General features: G+C 46.2%; 1 protein-coding gene across 1 annotated transcript in view; it reads right to left on the minus strand.

The window, feature by feature from the left end:
• Positions 1-21,320, minus strand: part of LOC311244483 (extracellular matrix protein 2) — a 114,295-nt gene that overhangs the window by 20,435 nt on the left and 72,540 nt on the right. Inside the window, exon 8 of the mRNA XM_084334021.1 lies at positions 19,127-19,266. Within this exon, the coding sequence (XP_084190147.1) occupies positions 19,127-19,266 (140 nt within the window). The remainder of the gene's footprint in view (positions 1-19,126; positions 19,267-21,320) is intronic.

Genomic DNA, 21,320 nt, shown 5'->3' on the forward strand with positions numbered 1-21,320 from the left:
CTGCCAGCCGTGGATGGAGTTACACTCATGCTTACCTTTGCAATAAACCTCTTAATGTAATCTCCTCGTCCTGAATGATTATTCTCTTTAAATCGAATACGACACTTCCCTCCCTCGAGTCCCTACACTCCACCAGGGCCTTGAGGAGGGCGAGGAAGATCATGGCAGACCCCGCCCACCCGGGTTACAACCTCTTCAACATGCTCCCCCACGGCAGGCTGCCCAAGACACTAAAGTCCCGCCACAGACTGAGTTTCTTCCCCTCAGCAGCTCGCCTGGTAAACAAGTCAGGTGTCCCCCTGCTCCCCCCCCCCTCGATGGCGAGCTGCTAGGGCTGGACTTCTGGACTTGAACTTTGTGTTGCACTGTATCCATGTCCCCAACCACCGCACTTTCACAGTCTTATTGTTGTCTCACTGTTCTGTCCTGTCTTGCACTTTACTTAAAATTATTTATTTACTGTTGTATTGTTCTTCATTGTGAAAAAAGTATGCACTGTAATGTCAAATCACGTTCCATTTTGTACCTGTATAAAATGGCGAATAAAGTAATCTGAATCTGAATCTGAATGCGTGTATGTGCGTGTGCAGATATCTTGATAAAATGTGTGTGTACAAGATGGCGGCTTGTGTGTAAATCCGCTCTTTTCGACCTAAAGTTGAACCTAAAACATGTTTCTGACAACATCTTTAACAAAAAGATTGCTATATGCTATTGCTGGATCTTGAGTCATTTATTTTATTTTATCTGCAACATCTAGTCTGAAAGTTTTATCCAAATTTGGTTTGATGTTACAGGTTCACGGACCACTGCCAGATGTACGATAATTATATACGAAATACGATAAAAGCAGCAGTTGCTTGTTACAGGCACAGTAACAGCCCATTGACAGTAACAGTCCCAACAGGACTGAGACAGAGTTTTTTTTTCAGAGCAAAGAAACATTAACTCAATATGCGCCATCCACGTATAAAAAATACAGTGATGCCAGTAACTAGTTACTAGTTACTCTAATCTGATAACTTTTTCAGTAAATAGTCATCTAACTTACTTACTTTTTACAAGCCAGTAATCTGATTACAGTTACTTTTCCAAGTGGCTGTGCGTTACTATTTAGTTACTATCTCATAATGCTGATGATAAGAGAGCCAGGGGTACAGTCAGCTAGACCGGAGATGGGGCGTGCGCTCGCGCACACACGCACACAGCCATACACACATGTTTACGTTTATAGCTGATTTTAGAATGGCTGCATCATGAAGTTAAATCAACTATCCAGTTCGTTTTATAGTGTAATTTGGCTCCTTGAGAGAGAGTGAAAGAGTGAGAGTGAGAGTGAGAGAGAGAGATTCATGTTACGCGCGACTTGTGGAGTACGCACTGAGTCCGTTGTCTCAGAATGGATTTGGTTGAGAGAGAGAGAAAAAAAACTGTTGCGTTGAAGCACCAATGGTCTCAATTTGTTCTGTACACGCTCCAGAACTTGATTAATTCATAGAAAAGTTACACAATGTCGCTTTAACCTTCCTTAATCAGGTTACATAAACATGTAATGAACCTGACATAGTAGCTACCGTAAATATTGATTGTTCATTCACTAGTGAATGGGTGAATGTGAGGAACAAATTGTAAAGCGTTATATAAATGCACCATTTACCATTTTGTAATGCCTCCTAAATTATTTCCCATTTAACCAACCAGGTCATCAAATGGCTCAGGCATCTCATATTCTACTAGCACAAAGAAACCCTGCCATTCATTCTTATGTTGTGGCAGCAGCAGGGGGGACAACGACGACTTCGTAACCTAGTTACACTTTGATAATCAAGTAATCAGTAAAGTAACTAGATTACTTTTTAAAGGAGTAATCAGTAATCAGTAATCAGATTATTTGTACAAGTAATCTGTGGCATCACTGGTAATATACGTGTTTGCTCGCCATGCGTTGAACGCCAATCACGTATATATACGTTATTAGATGTTTGATCCTTTTCCTTTGATCCCCACGCTACAGACTTGCCCGGAGCGATCTGAATCATTTTGGCACAGTCACATAAGCTTGAACTGCAATGCCGATCGAATATCACCAGATGGCAGTATCGTCTACCATTTGAACTTGGATAGGAAGGCAGCATTATTGTCATTGAATGCATCGAGGCACCGAGACTGGCTCTGTGGGGGAGGAGCTCTCCCACAAGCAGAGCAGAGCAGATCCGCTCGCCTCAAAACCTAGTGTCCAGTAAACACGTGTAATTACATATAAACATGTAATCGCGATCACCAATGGGATCATTGGAATTATTCTTTTTGGATTACCTTCTGGCTACGGTAAGGACCCCCTATGTCTATTTTACCGAACGTGGAACATGTTTATGTAACTATCACAGTGGCTTACTGTACCGGTCATAAATGAGGCTTTTTCTAACGATCGGATTTTCGGGGGAAGACTACCCCCCCCCCCCCTCGTACATGTTATATACCTTTGATTTTGGAGTATTTGGGGGTTCAGGGAATCAACCAGAACGATTCAGGTTTATTGCACATAAAGCGTCTCGCGATCTATGGAAAAAGACGAAGGTTATCCTATAACCCTAGTTATGTGAGTAGTGGCGAGCACTCTGCTCACTATTGGAACATTCCCCATCACATACTGTGAATTTGAAAACTTTCAGCCACAATGCACCTACACCTGTCCGGCCAGGCCCACATCCGCCATGTATATAAGCGAGGGGTGTGACCGTACTTCCACTCTTCCCTAGTCTTTCACCGTTAAAACGGAAGACCAATAAGGGTCCTCAGTGAGTGAAGAGCAGAGTGCTCGCCACTACTCACATAACTAGGGTTATAGGATAACCTTCGTTATGTAGCGTAGTGGCTCCCACTCTGCTCACTATTGGAACACAAGAGCGGAGCAGAGCAGAGAGCCCGACAAATGTACCCGCTGAGGTCCCCCACAACCATCAGACACGGGGAGGGTCCGGGCCCCCCCACCCCCCCTAGTGAGGGGCAGGGGGGGAACAGGACACCGACTGTGCGAAAGAGGGGACCCGACCGCGCGCCCCGCACGCTACCAGGGAACGTACGTGAAAACAAAAGCCTGTGTCACTGCTCCCACACCTCGTGGGGTCGGGGTTGTTAGACCCCGACGCTACCCGTGAGGTATTCCGAGGGGTCGGGATTCAAAAAACCCGACCCTGCGGGTGAAGCCGTAGCAGCGGAGCGCAAAGGGGGTCCCAGCCCCAGGCCACACAAGGCGGCTTACCGCCGAGTCCGTGGGCAAGGACCCCCAGAAAAGGGACCTGGTGAGGTCAACGAGGCCGTGGCAATTTGAGACCTCTCCAGGCGTTCACTGGTGACACCACCCTCTACACCGCCAGCATATCTGACAGGGCCTACAACAGGTGAAGGCCCTTCTCCGCCTGGCACGCCGCGAAGACCCCCTGAGGAAGACAGAATGTTCCAATAGTGAGCAGAGTGGGAGCCACTACGCTACATAACTGGATTATTTCGGAAATGGGCAATGTTCAGCGTGTAATAAATAAATACAGTGTGTAGAAATGAACGCCTTTTTACATGCTGTACTGCATGTTTCTGTCAAATGAGCTGTACCATTTTCCCCATAGCTATAATATAGAATATACAAATAGCTCTGCAAAGATCATGAATTATCACGGAAAAAGTCACGAAAAGCCGGCCTACTAACCGCAGGATGCGCGGCCAGCGTGGCAGAGAATGAGTTAAAGTTTGTTTAGGGGACCTCAAATACCTATATTGAAATATTTTTTGGCAAAAGTGATTTTACAGGTAGAATCTGTAATGCTGTCAAACAGCAACCTCTAGGCAAAAAAGCCCTGCATTGGTATTGCACTTTGTTTTGGTCTGATGTGTGGGTTGGAGTTTAGCAACTTATTATACTGTGAATTTCTCCAGACTTCTCTTGGCAGAGCCCTGAGGTGTGGCCAGCAGTACAAGGAAAGCCTTTATAAGAAATACTGTGTTCTTGTATAAAATGGTAATTATGAGTTATGTGTCATAATATATAGAATAGAACGGTTCATTTTTGCAAGTTGTGTCATGTCAGGGGATGGAATTATCTGAGTGGCACATGGTATGGAAAACATGCATAATATAATAAAATGGCCCCATTCATAGAAGAATCTTTCCATAAATACTTGGGAACTTTACAAAACAGCGGCTGTTGGGCAGCTCCCAGGAAAGTGTAAGTGTAAGAAACTCCTTGTGTGTAAGTGTGTAACCCTCCATGTGTGTAACTCCTTGTGTGTAAGTGTGTAACCCTCTGTGTGTGTAACTCCTTGTGTGTAAGTGTGTAACCCTCCTTGTGTGTAAGTGTGTAACCCTCCTTGTGTGTACGTGTGTAACTCCTTGTGTGTAACTCCTTGTGTGTAAGTGTGTAACCCTCCTTGTGTGTAACTCCTTGTGTGTAAGTGTGTAACCCTCCTTGTGTGTAACTCCTTGTGTGTAAGTGTGTAACCCTCCTTGTGTGTAACTCCTTGTGTGTAAGTGTGTAACCCTCCTTGTGTGTAAGTGTGTAACCCTTCTTGTGTGTAACTCCTTGTGTGTAAGTGTGTAACCCTCCTTGTGTGTAACTCCTTGTGTGTAAGTGTGTAACCCTCCTTGTGTGTAACTCCTTGTGTGTAAGTGTGTAACCCTCCTTGTGTGTAACTCCTTGTGTGTAAGTGTGTAACCCTCCTTGTGTGTAACTCCTTGTGTGTAAGTGTGTAACCCTCCTTGTGTGTAACTCCTTGTGTGTAAGTGTGTAACCCTCCTTGTGTGTAAGTGTGTAACCCTTCTTGTGTGTAACTCCTTGTGTGTAAGTGTGTAACCCTCCTTGTGTGTAACTCCTTGTGTGTAAGTGTGTAACCCTCCTTGTGTGTAACTCCTTGTGTGTAAGTGTGTAACCCTCCTTGTGTGTAACTCCTTGTGTGTAAGTGTGTAACCCTCCATGTGTGTATGTGTGTAACCCTCCTTGTGTGTAAGTGTGTAACCCTCCATGCAGTGGCGGACTGGCCATCGGGACGTTCGGGACGAATCCTGATGGGCCGGGACCAAAGTGGGCTGGTCCAAAAATTTTTTTTTTTTTTTTTTTTTTTTTTTACTTTTTAACTTTTTTTTTTTGGGCCAGTGTGTGGGCCAGTGTGTGGGCCAGTGTGTGAGTCGGTGTGTGGGCCACTAATATGGGCCAGTGTGTGGGCCGGTGTGTGGGCCAGTGTGTGAGTCGGTGTGTGGGCCACTAATGTGGGCCAGTGTGTGGGCCAGTGTGTGGGCCGGTGTGTGGGCCAGTATGTGGGCCGGTGTGTGGGCCGGTGTGTGGGCCACTATGTGGGCCAGTCTGTGGGCCGGTGTGTGGGCCAGTGTGTGAGTCGGTGTGTGGGCCACTAATGTGAGCCAGTGTGTGGGCCGGTGTGTGGGCCAGTATGTGGGCCGGTGTGTGGGCCGGTGTGTGGGCCAGTATGTGGGCCAGTGTGTGGGCCGGTGTGTGGGCCAGTGTGTGGGCCAGTGTGTGGGCCACTAATGTGGGCCGGTGTGTGGGCCGGTGTAGTGTGTGGGCCGGTGTAGTGTGTGGGCCAGTGTGTGGGCCATATGTGGGCCGGTGTGTGGGCCATTATGTGGGCCGGTGTGTGGGCCAGTGTGTGGGCCAGCAATAAAACAATAAACAAGTTGCATAAACTAAATCAGATTATGTGGGCCAGTCTGTGGGCCGGTGTGTGGGCCAGTGTGTGAGTCGGTGTGTGGGCCACTAATGTGAGCCAGTGTGTGGGCCGGTGTGTGGGCCAGTATGTGGGCCGGTGTGTGGGCCGGTGTGTGGGCCAGTATGTGGGCCAGTGTGTGGGCCGGTGTGTGGGCCAGTGTGTGGGCCACTAATGTGGGCCGGTGTGTGGGCCGGTGTAGTGTGTGGGCCGGTGTAGTGTGTGGGCCAGTGTGTGGGCCATATGTGGGCCGGTGTGTGGGCCATTATGTGGGCCGGTGTGTGGGCCAGTGTGTGGGCCAGCAATAAAACAATAAACAAGTTGCATAAACTAAATCAGATTATGTGGGCCAGTCTGTGGGCCGGTGTGTGGGCCAGTGTGTGAGTCGGTGTGTGGGCCACTAATGTGAGCCAGTGTGTGGGCCGGTGTGTGGGCCAGTATGTGGGCCGGTGTGTGGGCCGGTGTGTGGGCCAGTATGTGGGCCAGTGTGTGGGCCGGTGTGTGGGCCAGTGTGTGGGCCACTAATGTGGGCCGGTGTGTGGGCCGGTGTAGTGTGTGGGCCGGTGTAGTGTGTGGGCCAGTGTGTGGGCCATATGTGGGCCGGTGTGTGGGCCATTATGTGGGCCGGTGTGTGGGCCAGTGTGTGGGCCGGCAATAAAACAATAAACAAGTTGCATAAACTAAATCAGATTAAAAATTATCACAGTTCTGGTTTGCCTTAAGATGCAGTTTAAGATGGGTCTTGAACATGGAGTATGTAGGGCACTCTCTAATCACAACTGGCAGGCTATTCCAGTAGTTACCACTTTTAACAGAGAACACAGTTTTTGCAATGGTAGTATACCGAAAAGGCACCTTACAGTCCCCTCTACTGATGGCCCTGGTGGTAATGCCAGTGTCTGCTTTCTGTTGGATGAACTCATTCAATGGGGGAGGGGCAAGTCCATGCAGAACCTTGTACATGAAGCAAGTATATTTGAAAACTTGGAAATTCTCGAAACTTAGCATGTTATGTTTTTCTAAAACATTACAGTGATGAAATGAAATTTGTTTCCTATCAAATACTTTTATGGCTTTTTTGTAGAGTAATTATATTGGTGTAAGAGTAGTGACATATAAAAGAGACCAGTTGATAAAACAGTAGGCCTACTCGATGTGTGATAAAATCATTGAATGCAGAAACATCCTTGCAGCATTAACTGGCAGGCAGGGCCTGATCTGCCTGAAGTTTTCGATGTTAAACTTGACTGTTTGTCACTTTCTTCACATGACTTTTTGAAGGTCAATGTAGAGTCCAATATGACCCCAAGATACTTGAATTAATGTACAATGTCCAGCTCAGCCTCTCCCAGAAACACATTAGAGTGAGTGACCTCTACTGGTGACTTTGTGAACATCATACACACTGTTTTCTTGGTGTTAAGTGAAAGACATGCTTTTGTTAGCCAGTCTTGAATGAGACATGAGACATCAGTGAATGAGATTCACGTTTCCTCCCAACCGCGAGTAGGCCTAGAAGCGCAGAAATGGAGAATGCAAAAAAAGAAAGGGTGGAGCTGAAAAAGCTAGAATTAAAAAACTAAAATTGCTAGTAAAAGACGCAGAACAATGTTCTATTACAGACATGTTTACCCGCTGCTGCTGCTAATGATGATGAAGTTCAAGTGGAAGGAACCAACAGTAACATGACAGGTGCATGCAGTAGCCTAGTGCATATTCTACTGTTGGTGTCTGCCGGTTCATGAGGGCTAGCTAGCCTATACTAGCTCTTGCAGTGATTTCAGTCATTCTATTACAAGACAATGTGCTTTCCGTATTCCTGATTCCTTACAGCACGTGGACGTAAACAGTTGTGACTCGTGACGTTTTTTCTCTGACTAAAAGTTTAGTTAGCAATGTTAGGACTAGTGCCCACCACAGCATCAGAAGCTAAAGTGCTAACCTAGAGAGCCAATCAGAACCTAGGACGGGCTGCAAATTAATCGGCTACTAATATTATAATAGTAAATACTAAAATAAAATACTATTATGTTCCCTTCCAAATTTTTTAAATTTTTGTTAAGAATATAGGACAGGCATATATAAGCATTATGCTTCAGTCTGTACCTTTTCAGTCACTGTAAAATCAAATATTGTTAAATGATGGGGTATATTGTATTGTGTGAGATGATGACTGAATAAACTACTACTACTACTACTACTACTACTACTACTACTACTACTACTACTACTACTACTACTACTACTTTGGGTGTTTTCAAAAGGCTGAAAAACGCTGTATGAATTCAAGCCATTATTATTGATTGCTGATGTTCTTCTTATGCAGTTGACTCTGAGGAAAGAGAGAGCGCCCAATCCAGCACAGCTGACCCTGAGGGGAGAGAGAGCGCCCAGTCCAGCACAGCTGACCCTGAGGGGAGAGAGAGAGCCCAGTCCAGACAGACAGACAGACAGACACACAGAGAGAGAGACAGAGAGAGAGAGATACAGAGAGAGAGACACACAGAGAGGGAGAGACAGAGAGAGAGAGACACACACACACAGAGAGACACATACATAGAGAGAGAGAGAGAGAGAGAGAGAGAGAGAGAGAGAGAGAGAGAGAGAGAGAGAGAGAGAGAGAGAGAGAGAGAGAGAGAGAGAGAGAGAGAGAGAGAGAGAGAGAGAGAGAGAGAGAGAGAGAGAGAGAGAGAAACAGGCTCTTGGAATGGGTGTCTGGGAGGAAGTGGGGGGTCTTTCAATGTTGATTAAACGGCAAGCAACTAATGTCATGAGTGCCAAATTAAAGGACAATAAATCCAATCTAACTGAAATTGTGTAGCACAGACCTTTCTATTAGGGATGCTCGATATTGGCTTTTTTACCGATACCGATATACCGATATTGTCCAACTCTTAATTTCCGATACCGATATCAACCGGTATCAACCGATACCGATATATGCAGGGTTTCCCGCCCCAAGAAATGGAATAATTTCAGGTAATTAACATTACATATCTCTTGTTGTGGAATTAACACAACATTATGCATACTTTTGACAATAAATAAAATCAGAATTGGTTCTTACTTGCTTGCCTGGGTAAATAAAGGTTATAGAAATGTAAATAAAATATTATTTCTTTAAAACCGATACCGATATTTTTCGATATCACATTTTAATGCCGATATCGGCCGATAATATCGGTAGGCCGATAATATCGGACATCCCTACTTTCTATGGATCAAAACCTCAATATTATTATGGTGTAGTTAATACTTCATGTATCCTTAATCCCTAGGCTAATGAGGCACTAAGATGTTAGTAAAAAAAAACATATGCCAATGACGGGAAGTAACGGTATATGTATGTGTGTGTCTGTGTGTGTGTGTGTGTGTGTGCACTGTGTATGAGTGCACATCTAGGGGCGGTGTGTAGATTTGGTCTCCCTGATGTTGACTCCTTAGCCACAGCCTTGGGTTGTTTAATACTGGACAAGTGTTTCATAACGCCCGTTGTGTGGGCCGGTTTCGGGGCCGGTGCATGGGCCGGTGCATGGGCCGGTGTGTGGGCTGGTGCGTCTGAATGTCCCGGGCTGAATTTGTGTCCCAGTCCGCCACTGCCTCCATGTGTGTATGTGTGTAACCCTCCTTGTGTGTAACTCCTTGTGTGTAAGTGTGTAACCCTCCTTGTGTGTAAGTGTGTAACCCTCCTTGTGTGTATGTGTGTAACTCCTTGTGTGTAAGTGTGTAACCCTCCTTGTGTGTAACTCCTTGTGTGTAAGTGTGTAACCCTCCTTGTGTGTAAGTGTGTAACCCGCCTTGTGTGTAAGTGTGTAACCCTCCATTTGTGTATGTGTGTAACCCTTCTTGTGTGTAACCCTTGTGTCAAAAAGACTGAATCAGCTGATTCACCCCCCCCCCCCCCTCCCAAAATAAAGAAATTACAACATCACAGAATGTCTGTCTGTCTGTCTGTCTGTCTGTCTGTCTGTCTGTCTGTCTGTCTGTCTGTCTGTCTGTCTGTCTGTCTGTCTGTCTGTCTGTCTGTCTGTCTGTCTGTCTGTCTGTCTGTCTGTCTGTCTGTCTGTCTGTCTGTCTGTCTGTCTGTCTGTCTAATGCGCCATGACAATAATTAATACAATTCATGGAAATAAAGAAGATAAAAAAAAAATGTGTATGCCAGAAACCAGGCTACATCCACCAGCAACTCATAGGAGCTTACATGTCCTCTTTGATAACAGAAGTAGATACACATTAGCATAGCATTAATTATGATTAGCATTGCTAACATAAGTGAATGTTTGCTACTCAATATTTAGACTACACAATGTTGTCTTGTACAAAGGCTTTCACAAACCATACAATGCAGGGAATCATCAACATGGCATTCAGATGAATTCATGAAAGCCAACTTAAATATTGAGTAGCAAACATTAACAGACATTAGCTATACTAATCGTGATTAGTGCTAGCTAAAAATATATATATTTCTGTTCAAAGAGTCTATGATAAAGCTTCTGTTTGGATGTCAAATGGGTATGGCAGCTAGCAAGCTTATCAAATGTTAATAAATATACATGATGACTAACTAGTTCTGTAGTTTTGCGCCAACTCATTCAGCTTGCTAATGTTATCTAACATCAACTGGCTAAACCACCCTAAAAGAGGAAGCATTTTCAGAGGAACCAGTATTGATTGCTGGCCACCGACGCCATTGTGTCAGTCTTGTTTTATTTGCTGTATTCATGTCCATGCATTCGAAATGCAGGGACTTGTATGTGGCAGTTCCTCCAGTCGAGGTTTATGGTTTAAGGCAGAGGGCCAAAAGCCCTTCCATTTAGCTCTCTCTCTCTCTCTCTCTCTCTCTCTCTCTCTCTCTCTCTCTCTCTCTCTCTCTCTCTCTCTCTCTCTCTCTCTCTCTCTCTCTCCTAGCGTCTCAGACGGTTGGCGCTATGTCCACCCTGCATCCAGCCACATCAGCAAGTGCCACAGAGTGTCTCTCCCTTTTTTTCTTCTTTCTTTCTTCGGAGATATAGTTATTACTGCCAACTTTATTTACCAACTGTGTGCCGGTGCTACTTAGCCCGCAGGCCCTGCTCCTCTCTTTGGAGTTAGAACCATTGGCCGAACATGTAGTTCAGCGACTGAACAGCCAAAACGCTGTGTGGAGTCAAGTGCATTGTATAAACAGCTCGATATCATAGACATACTAGGGGCGGGATCCACAAAGAATGGATTGCACAGCGCTAATTTCACCCTTACTTACAATTCATTATGTATTCAAAATGGGGGACCCTGATGTAAACAAGACGAAAGTCTTTCTCTGGTCTGCATCCCCTTAACAATTGTGTGTATTGATGCGCAGTGATTGATTGATTGATTGATTGATTGAAAATTGTATTAACAGATTGCAGAATGGGTACAATACCGTATGGCTCAATAGTACACACAATTGTTCAGGGTCCCCCATTTTCAATTAATAATGAATTGTAAGTAAGGGTGCAATTAGCACCGTGCAATCCATTCTTTGTGGATCCCACCCTAGGTGTCCAACCTATCCTAGACCTCTTGTCACGTCCATAGACTTGAAAGATGCCTACTTTCACATTCCCATCTTTCCTCCTCACAGTAAATTCCTCCATTTTGTGAATGTGAATACCATGAGGATCCCATTCGGGTACTCTCATTTCACCAAGTGCTTGGAGATGGCCCTAGAGCCAATTCATCACCAGGAATTAAGAATTCTATTCTACATGGATGAAATTCTGGTTCTCAGCCAGTCAGAGGGGACAGCCTTGCATCAGACCAGAATACTGGTGGAGCACCTGTCTACCTTTGTGATTCGTCATGAATTGGCAAAAGAGTGCTCCTTTTCCCAGCCAGCAGATGGCATTTTTGATTGATTGAAAACTTTATTAACAGATTGCAGAATGGGTACAATACAGTACGGCTCAATATGGGCACCAATTCTGAACGCAGCCTCGATGAGGGCTTCTTCTCTCTCTTCAGTGACAGGAAGATGTCCTATCATCCCTGAGAGTTTCATCTTTGCGGAATGGTCACTGCGCTGTTAGTGATGCGTCTGCTGGGAAGGATGGCTTTAGCCCACCCAGTGGTCGATCTGGGTCTTCTTCACATACGTAAAATACAGTGGTGGTTTTCTCTGAGAAAAAGCAACCCTTAATTGTTGAGAATTCCCCATTATGTCAAAAGCGATCTGGACCACTGGAGGGACCCCGAGATCATCTCGAAGGCTGTTCCTATGGGCAGCATATAATAATAATAATAATAATAATGCAGGACTTTAGAGAAGTCTTTATTTGGCATGCAAACGACACACACATGCGACACACACAGGAACACACACACACATGCAATTTCTTGTGTCGCCGATGCGACTGAGTCTCTGCACTTGACCATCCCGTCGTTCTTCCCCTCAAGGGCAGCCGGGAGCAGATAGGGCGTCGGCAAGGTACAGCGCCCCGGGGGCCGGGGACCAATCCAAGTGCTCCTGCCCGTCTTCGTCAGGGACGCGACAGCGTTAGCAATCTGTTTGTGCATGTTTTTCCATTGGGTTTCTCTTATCGGGAAAGGAAACCCTTGCGAGCACGGGGAGAACATGCAAACCCCACACAGAAAGGCATGGGAGATACCCCACCTGGGTACCTGGCAACGCGGAAACCTGGTCCCCAAGTGGGAGTCGAACCCTGGACCTTCTTGCTGTGAGGCGACAGTGTTAACCACTACACCACCGTGCCACCTGGCCCACATGAGAGATGGTAGGGGAGGAAGGGGGGGGGGGGTGTCGTCCTCACTCATTCTTCACATCAATGTTTTAGAGCTCAGAGCAGTTGTGCTGGTGCTCAAAAAAAATGTCTCACCCTAGTGAGAGACAGGCATGTCTTGTTCAGGATGGACAGTCTGCCTGTATAAACAGACTGGGTGGAGTTCACTCCACTCTTCTCCACCGGGCTACAGTGGAACTGTGGCTCTGGGCCTCACTCCACCTGTGCAGTCTCAGGGCTCTCCACATTCTGGAGAGTGGACCATGTGGGAGCAGACTTGGGGCTAGATCCACAAAGAATGGATTGCACAGAGCAAGTTGCACCCTTACTTACAATTCATTATGAATTGAAAATGGGGGACCCTGATGTAAACAAGACGGAAGTCTTTCTCTGGTCTGCATCCCCTTAACAATTGTGTGTATTGAGCCGTACTGTATTGTACCCATTCTGCAATCTGTTAATAAAATTTTCATTCAATCAATCAATCTGCACGGTGATTGATTGAATGAAAATTGTATTAACAGATTGCAGAATGGGTAGAATACAGTACGGCTCAATACACACAATTGTTAAGGGGATGCAGACCAGAGAAAGACTTCCGTCTTGTTTACATCAGGGTCCCTGTCAGGATCCTAGGCCCGGTCATGGTTGGACGGGTCAGGATGGTAACTTTGAGCAGTGCTCTCCACCTGACAGTGGGCAGTACCCTCCACCTAACTTTGGGCAATGCCCTACATCTGACATTGGCCCTCGGCCTGATATTGGCGCCCTACCACCCTCTAGTGGTCACAAACAATTGGTGCACGCTACAATGACAAATATCTTGACCACTGTATTAACAATAATTAATTGTGTAATCAATGTGGTGTCCTGGTGTGTGCTGTCATTGTCTTTCCCTTCCCTGGTGTGATGTCATGCACTGTGTTGGGTTGTTAGGAGTTGCCTTTGTGTTTAGTTGTGTTTATTTGTTCTTTGCTTATTGTCTAGGGGTTGTTTGTGATTCTGTGTTGGCCAGGTGTTCTTAATTGTTAATTAGTTGGGGTATATAGGGTTCTGTCTGTCCTCCCTTCTGTGTGGCGACATTCCTCCAGTTACCCCCTGTTCCTCCACGTCGTGTCGCATCATTCTCCCTCTAGTAAGTCTTAGTGTTTGTTGTTTTGTATTGTGAAATTTGTTATTTAGTTTCTGTATTTTCCCTGTATTGCACTGGATTCTACAGTAAACACCCTTCTCCAAGCTTCACTCCTCGCCTCTGCCTCCTCCATTCTTTCCCTTTCTGTATTATTGCATTCTACCTAACCCCATCGTGACAGAATGTCGCCACCAATAATGAATACAGCAGAAAGGGCAAGCGATACCATTCGGGTCGTCCTGAGCCTGATGGCCGGTGAGACTGACATGAAGCATTACTCACCGGCCAAGTGGGGGTTCCTGCTCCGGGAGATCGACCAGGTCGCCATGGAGAATCCGACACTGGAGCCAGCGATGTGGGAGATGGCTGAACATGTTGCTGGCCTCATGGAGAAGCACAAGTCGGAGGCTAGGGTAGCTAGCCTGCCGACTGTTCTCAGGCTTACGGTCAGCCTAGATCCTCCCACAGCCGCTGAGGCTGCTCGGATGTCCATCGCCGATCTGTCGTCTACAGCCAACATAGCTCCGACCGTTAGCTTCGTGCCAATAGCTAACCGGTCGTCTCCAGTTAGCACAGCTCCGCCTGTTAGCTCCGCCACTATAGATGGCCAGACGTCCCCAGTTGGTACAGCTCTACCCGTTAGCTCCGCTCATACAGCTAACCAGACGTCCACAGCTAACATAGCTCCGCCGGTTAGCCTTGTGTCAAGGGCTAACCAGCCACTCCCAGCTAACCTAGCTCCGCCCGTTAGCTTCGTGTCAATAGCTAACCGGCCGTTTCCAGCTAGCACAGTCTCCACTGCCAGACTAGGCTCCAGGTTCAGGGTGAGCCTAGTATCTGAGACAGACCAGATGTCTCCAGCTAGCACAGTCTCCACTGCCAGACTAGGCTCCAGGTTCAGGGTGAGCCTAGTACCGGAGACGGACCAGATGTCCCAAGCTAGCCAGGCACTCCCAGCTAACCTAGCTCCGCCCGTTAGCTTCATGTCAATAGCTAACCAGCCACTCCCAGCTAACCTAGCTCCGCCCGTTAGCTTCGTGTCAATAGCTAACCAGCCACTCCCAGCTAACCTAGCTCCGCCTGTTAGCCCCGCTACAGTAGCTAACCAGACGCCCACTGCCACCCTAGGCTCCAGGTTCAGGGTGAGCCTGGTAGCTGAGACGGACCAGATGTCCCAAGCTAGTCAGGTCTCTGCAGCTAGCAGGCCTAGGAGGGCTATTAGGACAGGAGCTGCTAGGCTCTCCCCGACTGTTAGCTTAGTCTCGGCAGCTAGCCAGGCATTCTCAGCTAGCACAGTTCCCACAGTGAGTCCAGGGCCCACAGTTAGCCTAGCCCCCGAGGCTAGTATGGCTAGTAAGGCCTCCACAGCTGGTCCAGCTTCCACGCCCAGTCCAGCCTCTGCTCTGGGTCCTGGCTCCTCATCTCTGGATCCTACACCACGCCTCGCCGCCGAGACCGATCCGGTCTCCACGCCATGCCCGGCCCCTACACCTGGTCCGGCTGCCGTGCCGGCTCCCGGCTCTTCGACGGATCCTGGCTCCCCGTCTGGTCCAGCTCTGCGCCGTGATCAGCGTCCTGGTCCTCGCCGGGGTCTTCGCCGTGGTCTTCGCCGTGGTCTGCGTGGGATCCTGCTCCAGGGGTCGTCGTCGCCGCACCTCCGGTCCGGCTCTCCTGAACCGGCCCCGAGTCCGGCGGCTGGAGGGTCTCTCGCCCGGGATCCTGCTCCAGGGTCCAGCTCCCCTTCCCGGGCTTCTACACCTGTACCCACCCCCCCTCGTCGGGCCTCGGTGCCCGTCCCCACTCCCCCTCGCCGGGCCTCGGTTCTCAGGTTCTGCCCCCCTCCCCGGGTCTCGGTGCCCATCCCCACCCCCCCTCGTCGGACCTCTGTTCCCAGGTCCAGTCCTCCTCCCCGGGCCTCTGTTCCCGTCCCCACCCCCCCTCTCCGGGCATCTGCGCCCGTTTTCTACCCCCCTGGCTGCTATGCCCCTCCTGGGGTTTTCGCTCGGCCTCCCGGCCCCTGGTCTTCGGGTCTCCTCCCTGGATCCTCTCCGGGGTTCCAGCTTCCTCCCTCGCCTGGCTATGGACGTTGTCTTCGGTGGTCTGGAAGCCCCCCGTTGAGGGGGAGGTACTGTCAGGATCCTAGGCCCGGTCATGGTTGGACGGGTCAGGATGGTAACTTTGAGCAGTGCTCTCCACCTGACAGTGGGCAGTACCCTCCACCTAACTTTGGGCAATGCCCTACATCTGACATTGGCCCTCGGCCTGATATTGGCGCCCTACCACCCTCTAGTGGTCACAAACAATTGGTGCACGCTACAATGACAAATATCTTGACCACTGTATTAACAATAATTAATTGTGTAATCAATGTGGTGTCCTGGTGTGTGCTGTCATTGTCTTTCCCTTCCCTGGTGTGATGTCATGCACTGTGTTGGGTTGTTAGGAGTTGCCTTTGTGTTTAGTTGTGTTTATTTGTTCTTTGCTTATTGTCTAGGGGTTGTTTGTGATTCTGTGTTGGCCAGGTGTTCTTAATTGTTAATTAGTTGGGGTATATAGGGTTCTGTCTGTCCTCCCTTCTGTGTGGCGACATTCCTCCAGTTACCCCCTGTTCCTCCACGTCGTGTCGCATCATTCTCCCTCTAGTAAGTCTTAGTGTTTGTTGTTTTGTATTGTGAAATTTGTTATTTAGTTTCTGTATTTTCCCTGTATTGCACTGGATTCTACAGTAAACACTCTTCTCCAAGCTTCACTCCTCGCCTCTGCCTCCTCCATTCTTTCCCTTTCTGTATTATTGCATTCTACCTAACCCCATCGTGACAGGTCCCCCATTTTCAATTCATAATGAATTGTAAGTAAGGGTGCAACTTGCTCCCTGCAATCCATTCTTTGTGGATCTAGCCCTGAATGTCTCGAGGGGGACCCTGCCGGGACAAGTGCTGGTTATACATTGTGAGACAAATTTGTAATAGGTTGGGGGAGGCTGTAGTGGATCTGTTTGCGGGCAGAGAAACCACATATTGCATCCAACAAAACGACAACCCTCTTTTGGGAGTGGATGCTTTCTACCCGTCTCCATGGCCAGACGGGCTTCTCTATGCGTTTCTTCCAATCCATCTGGTGGATCAGTTGTTGGGAGAGGGTGAGACTGGAGCCCCAGACTCTTGTTCCGACAGCTAAGAAGGGAGATCCCTCCTTGAATGGCCCTTCTAAGGTTTCTCTCCTCCACATTGCCTGTGGTGCATTTTTTTCTTTTGCTAGGTTTTAGTGAGTTTTTCCTTACCTTCGTGTGGGGTATGTCTGGGAGTGTTGCATTAATTTATTTTATTTATTTTCCTTTTTTTGGACTTCATGGTGTTTTTATTTTGTTCTTGATTTATTGTTATGTTTCTTCTTGACTTGTTTAAAGAAGACGTGTCTGGCCCATGGGGACATTAACGTGTGTTGTTCGGCCTTACAAATACATTTTATTTGATTTGGTTTGATAGCACCGGATGGAGGTGCTATCAGCATGCTGCTTTTCTGATGCAGCTTGATGCAGCTTCTGGCGGCTCCACAAAAAAAGCCTGGTCCCAAGTGCACTGCAGTGTGTGCCACCATCCTGCACTTGGACAGCAACTGAAACTGCTTGGTTTCTGAAAGATTATACCTTGAGAATAAGGGTATCAATCCCTCTGTATGGCCTCAGAGCCATTCAGAACACACACACTCTGTCCACTAGCACTATTTACGCAGGGAAGTGGCCCATATTCCAATCCTGGTGCGAGGCTAAGTCCCTGGACCCAATATCCTGTCCCCTGGAATCGGTTCTCGCTTTTCTCCAGTCTCTGCTAGATGATCATTCAGCCTCAACTGTCAGCCTCAAATGCTTCGGCTATTTCAGCCCGTCACCAAGGGTTTGATGATAAACCTCTTTTCAGCCACCCTCTGGTGAAACACTTTCTGCAGTAAAACGTGTGTTGACCCCATGATGCGACCTCCCATTAGTACTAATTAGACTTTTGGAAGCTCAGTTTAAACATCTGGAACACGCATCCTTGAGTCAGTTGTTTTTCAAGACAGATTTTCTCTTGGCCATCATCACATCAGCTAAATGAGTCAGTGAGCTGTGTGCCTTATCTGTTCGACCAGACTGCCTGACTATCAATGGAAATGGTGGTAGTAGTGCTATTCTGAGTCCTAATCCAGCCTTCAATATCGAGAGCATTAGGAGCTTGTTTAACTCCAGTGATATTGTTCTTGAGGCTTTCTACCCTCCTCCCCACTCTGATGAGACAGAAAGGAGTTTACATGTGTTATGCCCTATCCATGCGTTCCATCTATTTGGAACTCACAAAAGGTTTCAGATCCACTCAACAGCTGCTTGTGTCACGGTGGCCCAGCTAAAGGCAGGGTTCTGTCTAAGCAGCATCCGTCAGACTGGCGGTGCAAGGGCATATCCCTCTGTTACACCCTAGCAGGACAGACTCCTGCTGTCAAGATCAGAGCGCACTCCAATCTATCCTTTTTATGGTGGAAGATATCTGCACAGCAACCTCCTGGTCTTCCTCAGGTTTATCTGGGAGCTCTCTCTCACGCTCAGTTCTGGTACCCTCCTTCATCATTAGACTAGCTCCATCTAGCTGTGAGACTGTCTGGGTTCCTTGCTCACTTTGCTCTATAGTCCAGTAGGCGAAGCAAGACGTGCAGCCAGCATGAAATATAACTATAGTTTTGAACATTCAGAAATGTCATTCAGAAATATAGCTATAAAGAATAATTGAGAGGGATATAATGTCATAAAACAGATTGTAGCCTTCAAAACCATGATACATGTCATTTTCCAAATGGGAATCTCACAGTGTAATCAGATATGTCTTCATAATAGGAAATGGTTGCAAACCTCAAACATTATAATGTGTTTCAAAGGCTTTATGCTTTCTAAGTTGCCCAGTTATAAGCATACGCTTTGTGAAATCTAGAAGAAAGATCCTGTAACATTACAAACCTATTCTGATTTGTAACACGCAAGTCCTTACACTCATTGACAAACTCTTTCCACCCTGCATGGATCAAAGTGGCAGTAGAGCTTTATAGTTTCTTTGTCCGCAGACTGTAAAAATGTAAATGCCACAAGCTGTCCCTTTAACATGGAAATCGTTGCACCAGTCAAAAACAACATGTTTTGAAAACATCTCGTTAAGGCTATAATGCCAGCTCTTATTGTTTAAGTATGGACTGCAGCATCTGTGCTATAAAGATATGTCGAAAACGGCAGGGCAACACAGGCACAACAAAAAGGTTCACAAGAAGCAAATGTATCATGGAAGCAATACAACTCAAAGAAATTCTCTATGGATGCATAAATAATAACTTTTACTCTATGTTTCAAAGCGGTGATGTAAAATTTTTTTTTTTAATTTACTTTCAACCTAGAAATGACCCTAAAATGAAAATACACGAAAACAGGTACCTCAGAGTTGTAGTTAAGAACAGAATCTGAGTCAAATAGTTCCAGTATTTTGAGCAGACAGGTTAGGACTCACAGCAGGTGGATCCAGGCTTGTGGAGCGATGCGGTCTTCACGGATGCGGTTGTTGCTGAGGTCCAGCACCCTGAGGTTGACGGTCTTGTTGAGGATGCCGGCATGCACCACTTCAATCTTGTTGTCTGACAGATGGAGCTCCTATACAGAAACCACAAGAGGCCCTGTTAGAACATACTAGCTTAGACACGCACACCCAGATATTGTACACGCTATGATGCACTTGCCTTGCAATGTGTTTGGAATACATTTGTATGTACGATAACAATACTTTAGTTGAGATCAGTGAATTCAGTTACTACTGTAACTGCTATTATTGAATGCACTAGAGGCCAAGTAGGATAATAGAATGATTACTCTGATCAAATGTTTCATTCCACTGTTATCTCTAGGCAAATAAAGTATCCTTAAGTATATTTTGTGAAAATATAATTTGTATACTTTAATATGCTTTTTAGTTTTATGTATTTAGAAAGTACACAAAATGTATATATTGTGTGCTTAAATATATTGGAATTATACTTTTGATGTATTTCTGGTTATTCTCGCTTACCAAGATAGCACAGTTTAATAGTTTGAAGTACAACTTACATTTGGTAAACATTGCAGTTTGTACTTCAAACATCACAGTTGATTAGTACATGAAAACACATATGAAGAAGTACGAAAAATACATTAGTATACTCTCAGAAAAGTACATATGGGTAGAAATATACTTTTAACTAATTTAAAGGGGCTCTTCACCAAAAGACAATGCTGATTTATTTTGCATATATTTAAAGGGACACTTTAATAAACACTCTAAACAGTTTTACACATTCATTTAGTTACCGGTAGTCAGTTATTGAGAGTAAACTAGTTTGAATATGGCCACCAGTAATGTCATCAGGGACATTGAATGTGTTGTGTTAACTACAGCTTGATGAAATTACAAGGTGCAGTCCCTATAAGACAAGGTATTGGATTAAATGTCCCTGATGACATCACTGTTGGCCATATTCAAACTCTTTTACTAAATGAATGTGTGCAAAACAGCTTTTGGATGTGTGTGAGATTATATGCATTATACCAAAAATATACTTTCAGATCTACACATTTTTGACTTGGGATGTGGGTAGAAAGTCTTTGCCAAATCACATGCAACAACAAACATGTTTTACAGTGGGTTTCCTGAAATCAAAAAAACATGGAATCATGAACCCTAGAACCCCAAATCCTGGAACCCTGAAACTAAATCTTAAAGAGAGTTGAGAGCCTGGTGCGTTTCTCTTTGAGTCCCTGGTGTGAACAGGTTTGAAATCCCTTGAAAGTAACTGAGGGGCATAGTAGTGGAGGTCTATTACATGCATGTTGGCTCCACCTAGTGCCAACTGGGAGAATAACAGGCACAGCCAGCCTGAAGATAGACACAGTTGGCTGGGGCTCCTCAGAGAGAAAGGGTGGGTGTTTGGCTGTGCAAGGGGGACAAACCTTTTGAGCTGCAGTAAGCAACTTTAAGGCGTAACACATTCATGTGAAAAGTGAGTTAACCTGCCCAGCAGAAATAGAGCAATAATTTTTAAGCCCATGTATATACAACAATGGTTTTCGACAGACTCTACAGAGGCACCAGCAGCTTTAAGCTGACATCTCTTTTGAAATTGAATAATACAAATAATTTCTCAGCCTCTGATCTGCAGGTGGTAGGCTACATTGGGTGTACTTGATAACGCGATGGTGGTCTTAGTTTTTTTATGTGACCCCCGGAACACCACAGGGGTTTTTGGCCTGCCAAGTGGTGTTCCTGTGTAAAACCACCAGCTGATCAGAGGCTGGGAAATACTAGATATAAGCGTGCCCTTTTTCTGTCTATTGCTATCATATAATGTGATGTTTTATGTTTTGTGTGGATCTAAGAATCTAAGAGCCTAAATCTAAGAAGTTTTCTTAGACCTAAGAAAAACTCTTAGACCTAGAGCCCAGCAGTGAGATTAGGAGTTAAATCATTTTGTGTCCTGTAGTACTGTTGTAATTGTGTAGGGACTGTCCTGCTCCACTAGGCACTGTCCTGCACTGTCCTGCTACTGTTTTACCACTGTCATGCATTCACCCTAGTGGCACAGGACTGTAATTACACAGTACAGGTTCTCAATGTGAATTCCAAGCCTAGCAGTCAGCAGATATGAACTGAGTCGTTCACAGGTCCATGTTACTGC

This window comes from Notolepis coatsorum (genome assembly GCF_963971535.1).
Source record: "Notolepis coatsorum genome assembly, chromosome: 17".
In the NCBI taxonomy this organism is placed as follows: domain Eukaryota; kingdom Metazoa; phylum Chordata; class Actinopteri; order Aulopiformes; family Paralepididae; genus Notolepis; species Notolepis coatsorum.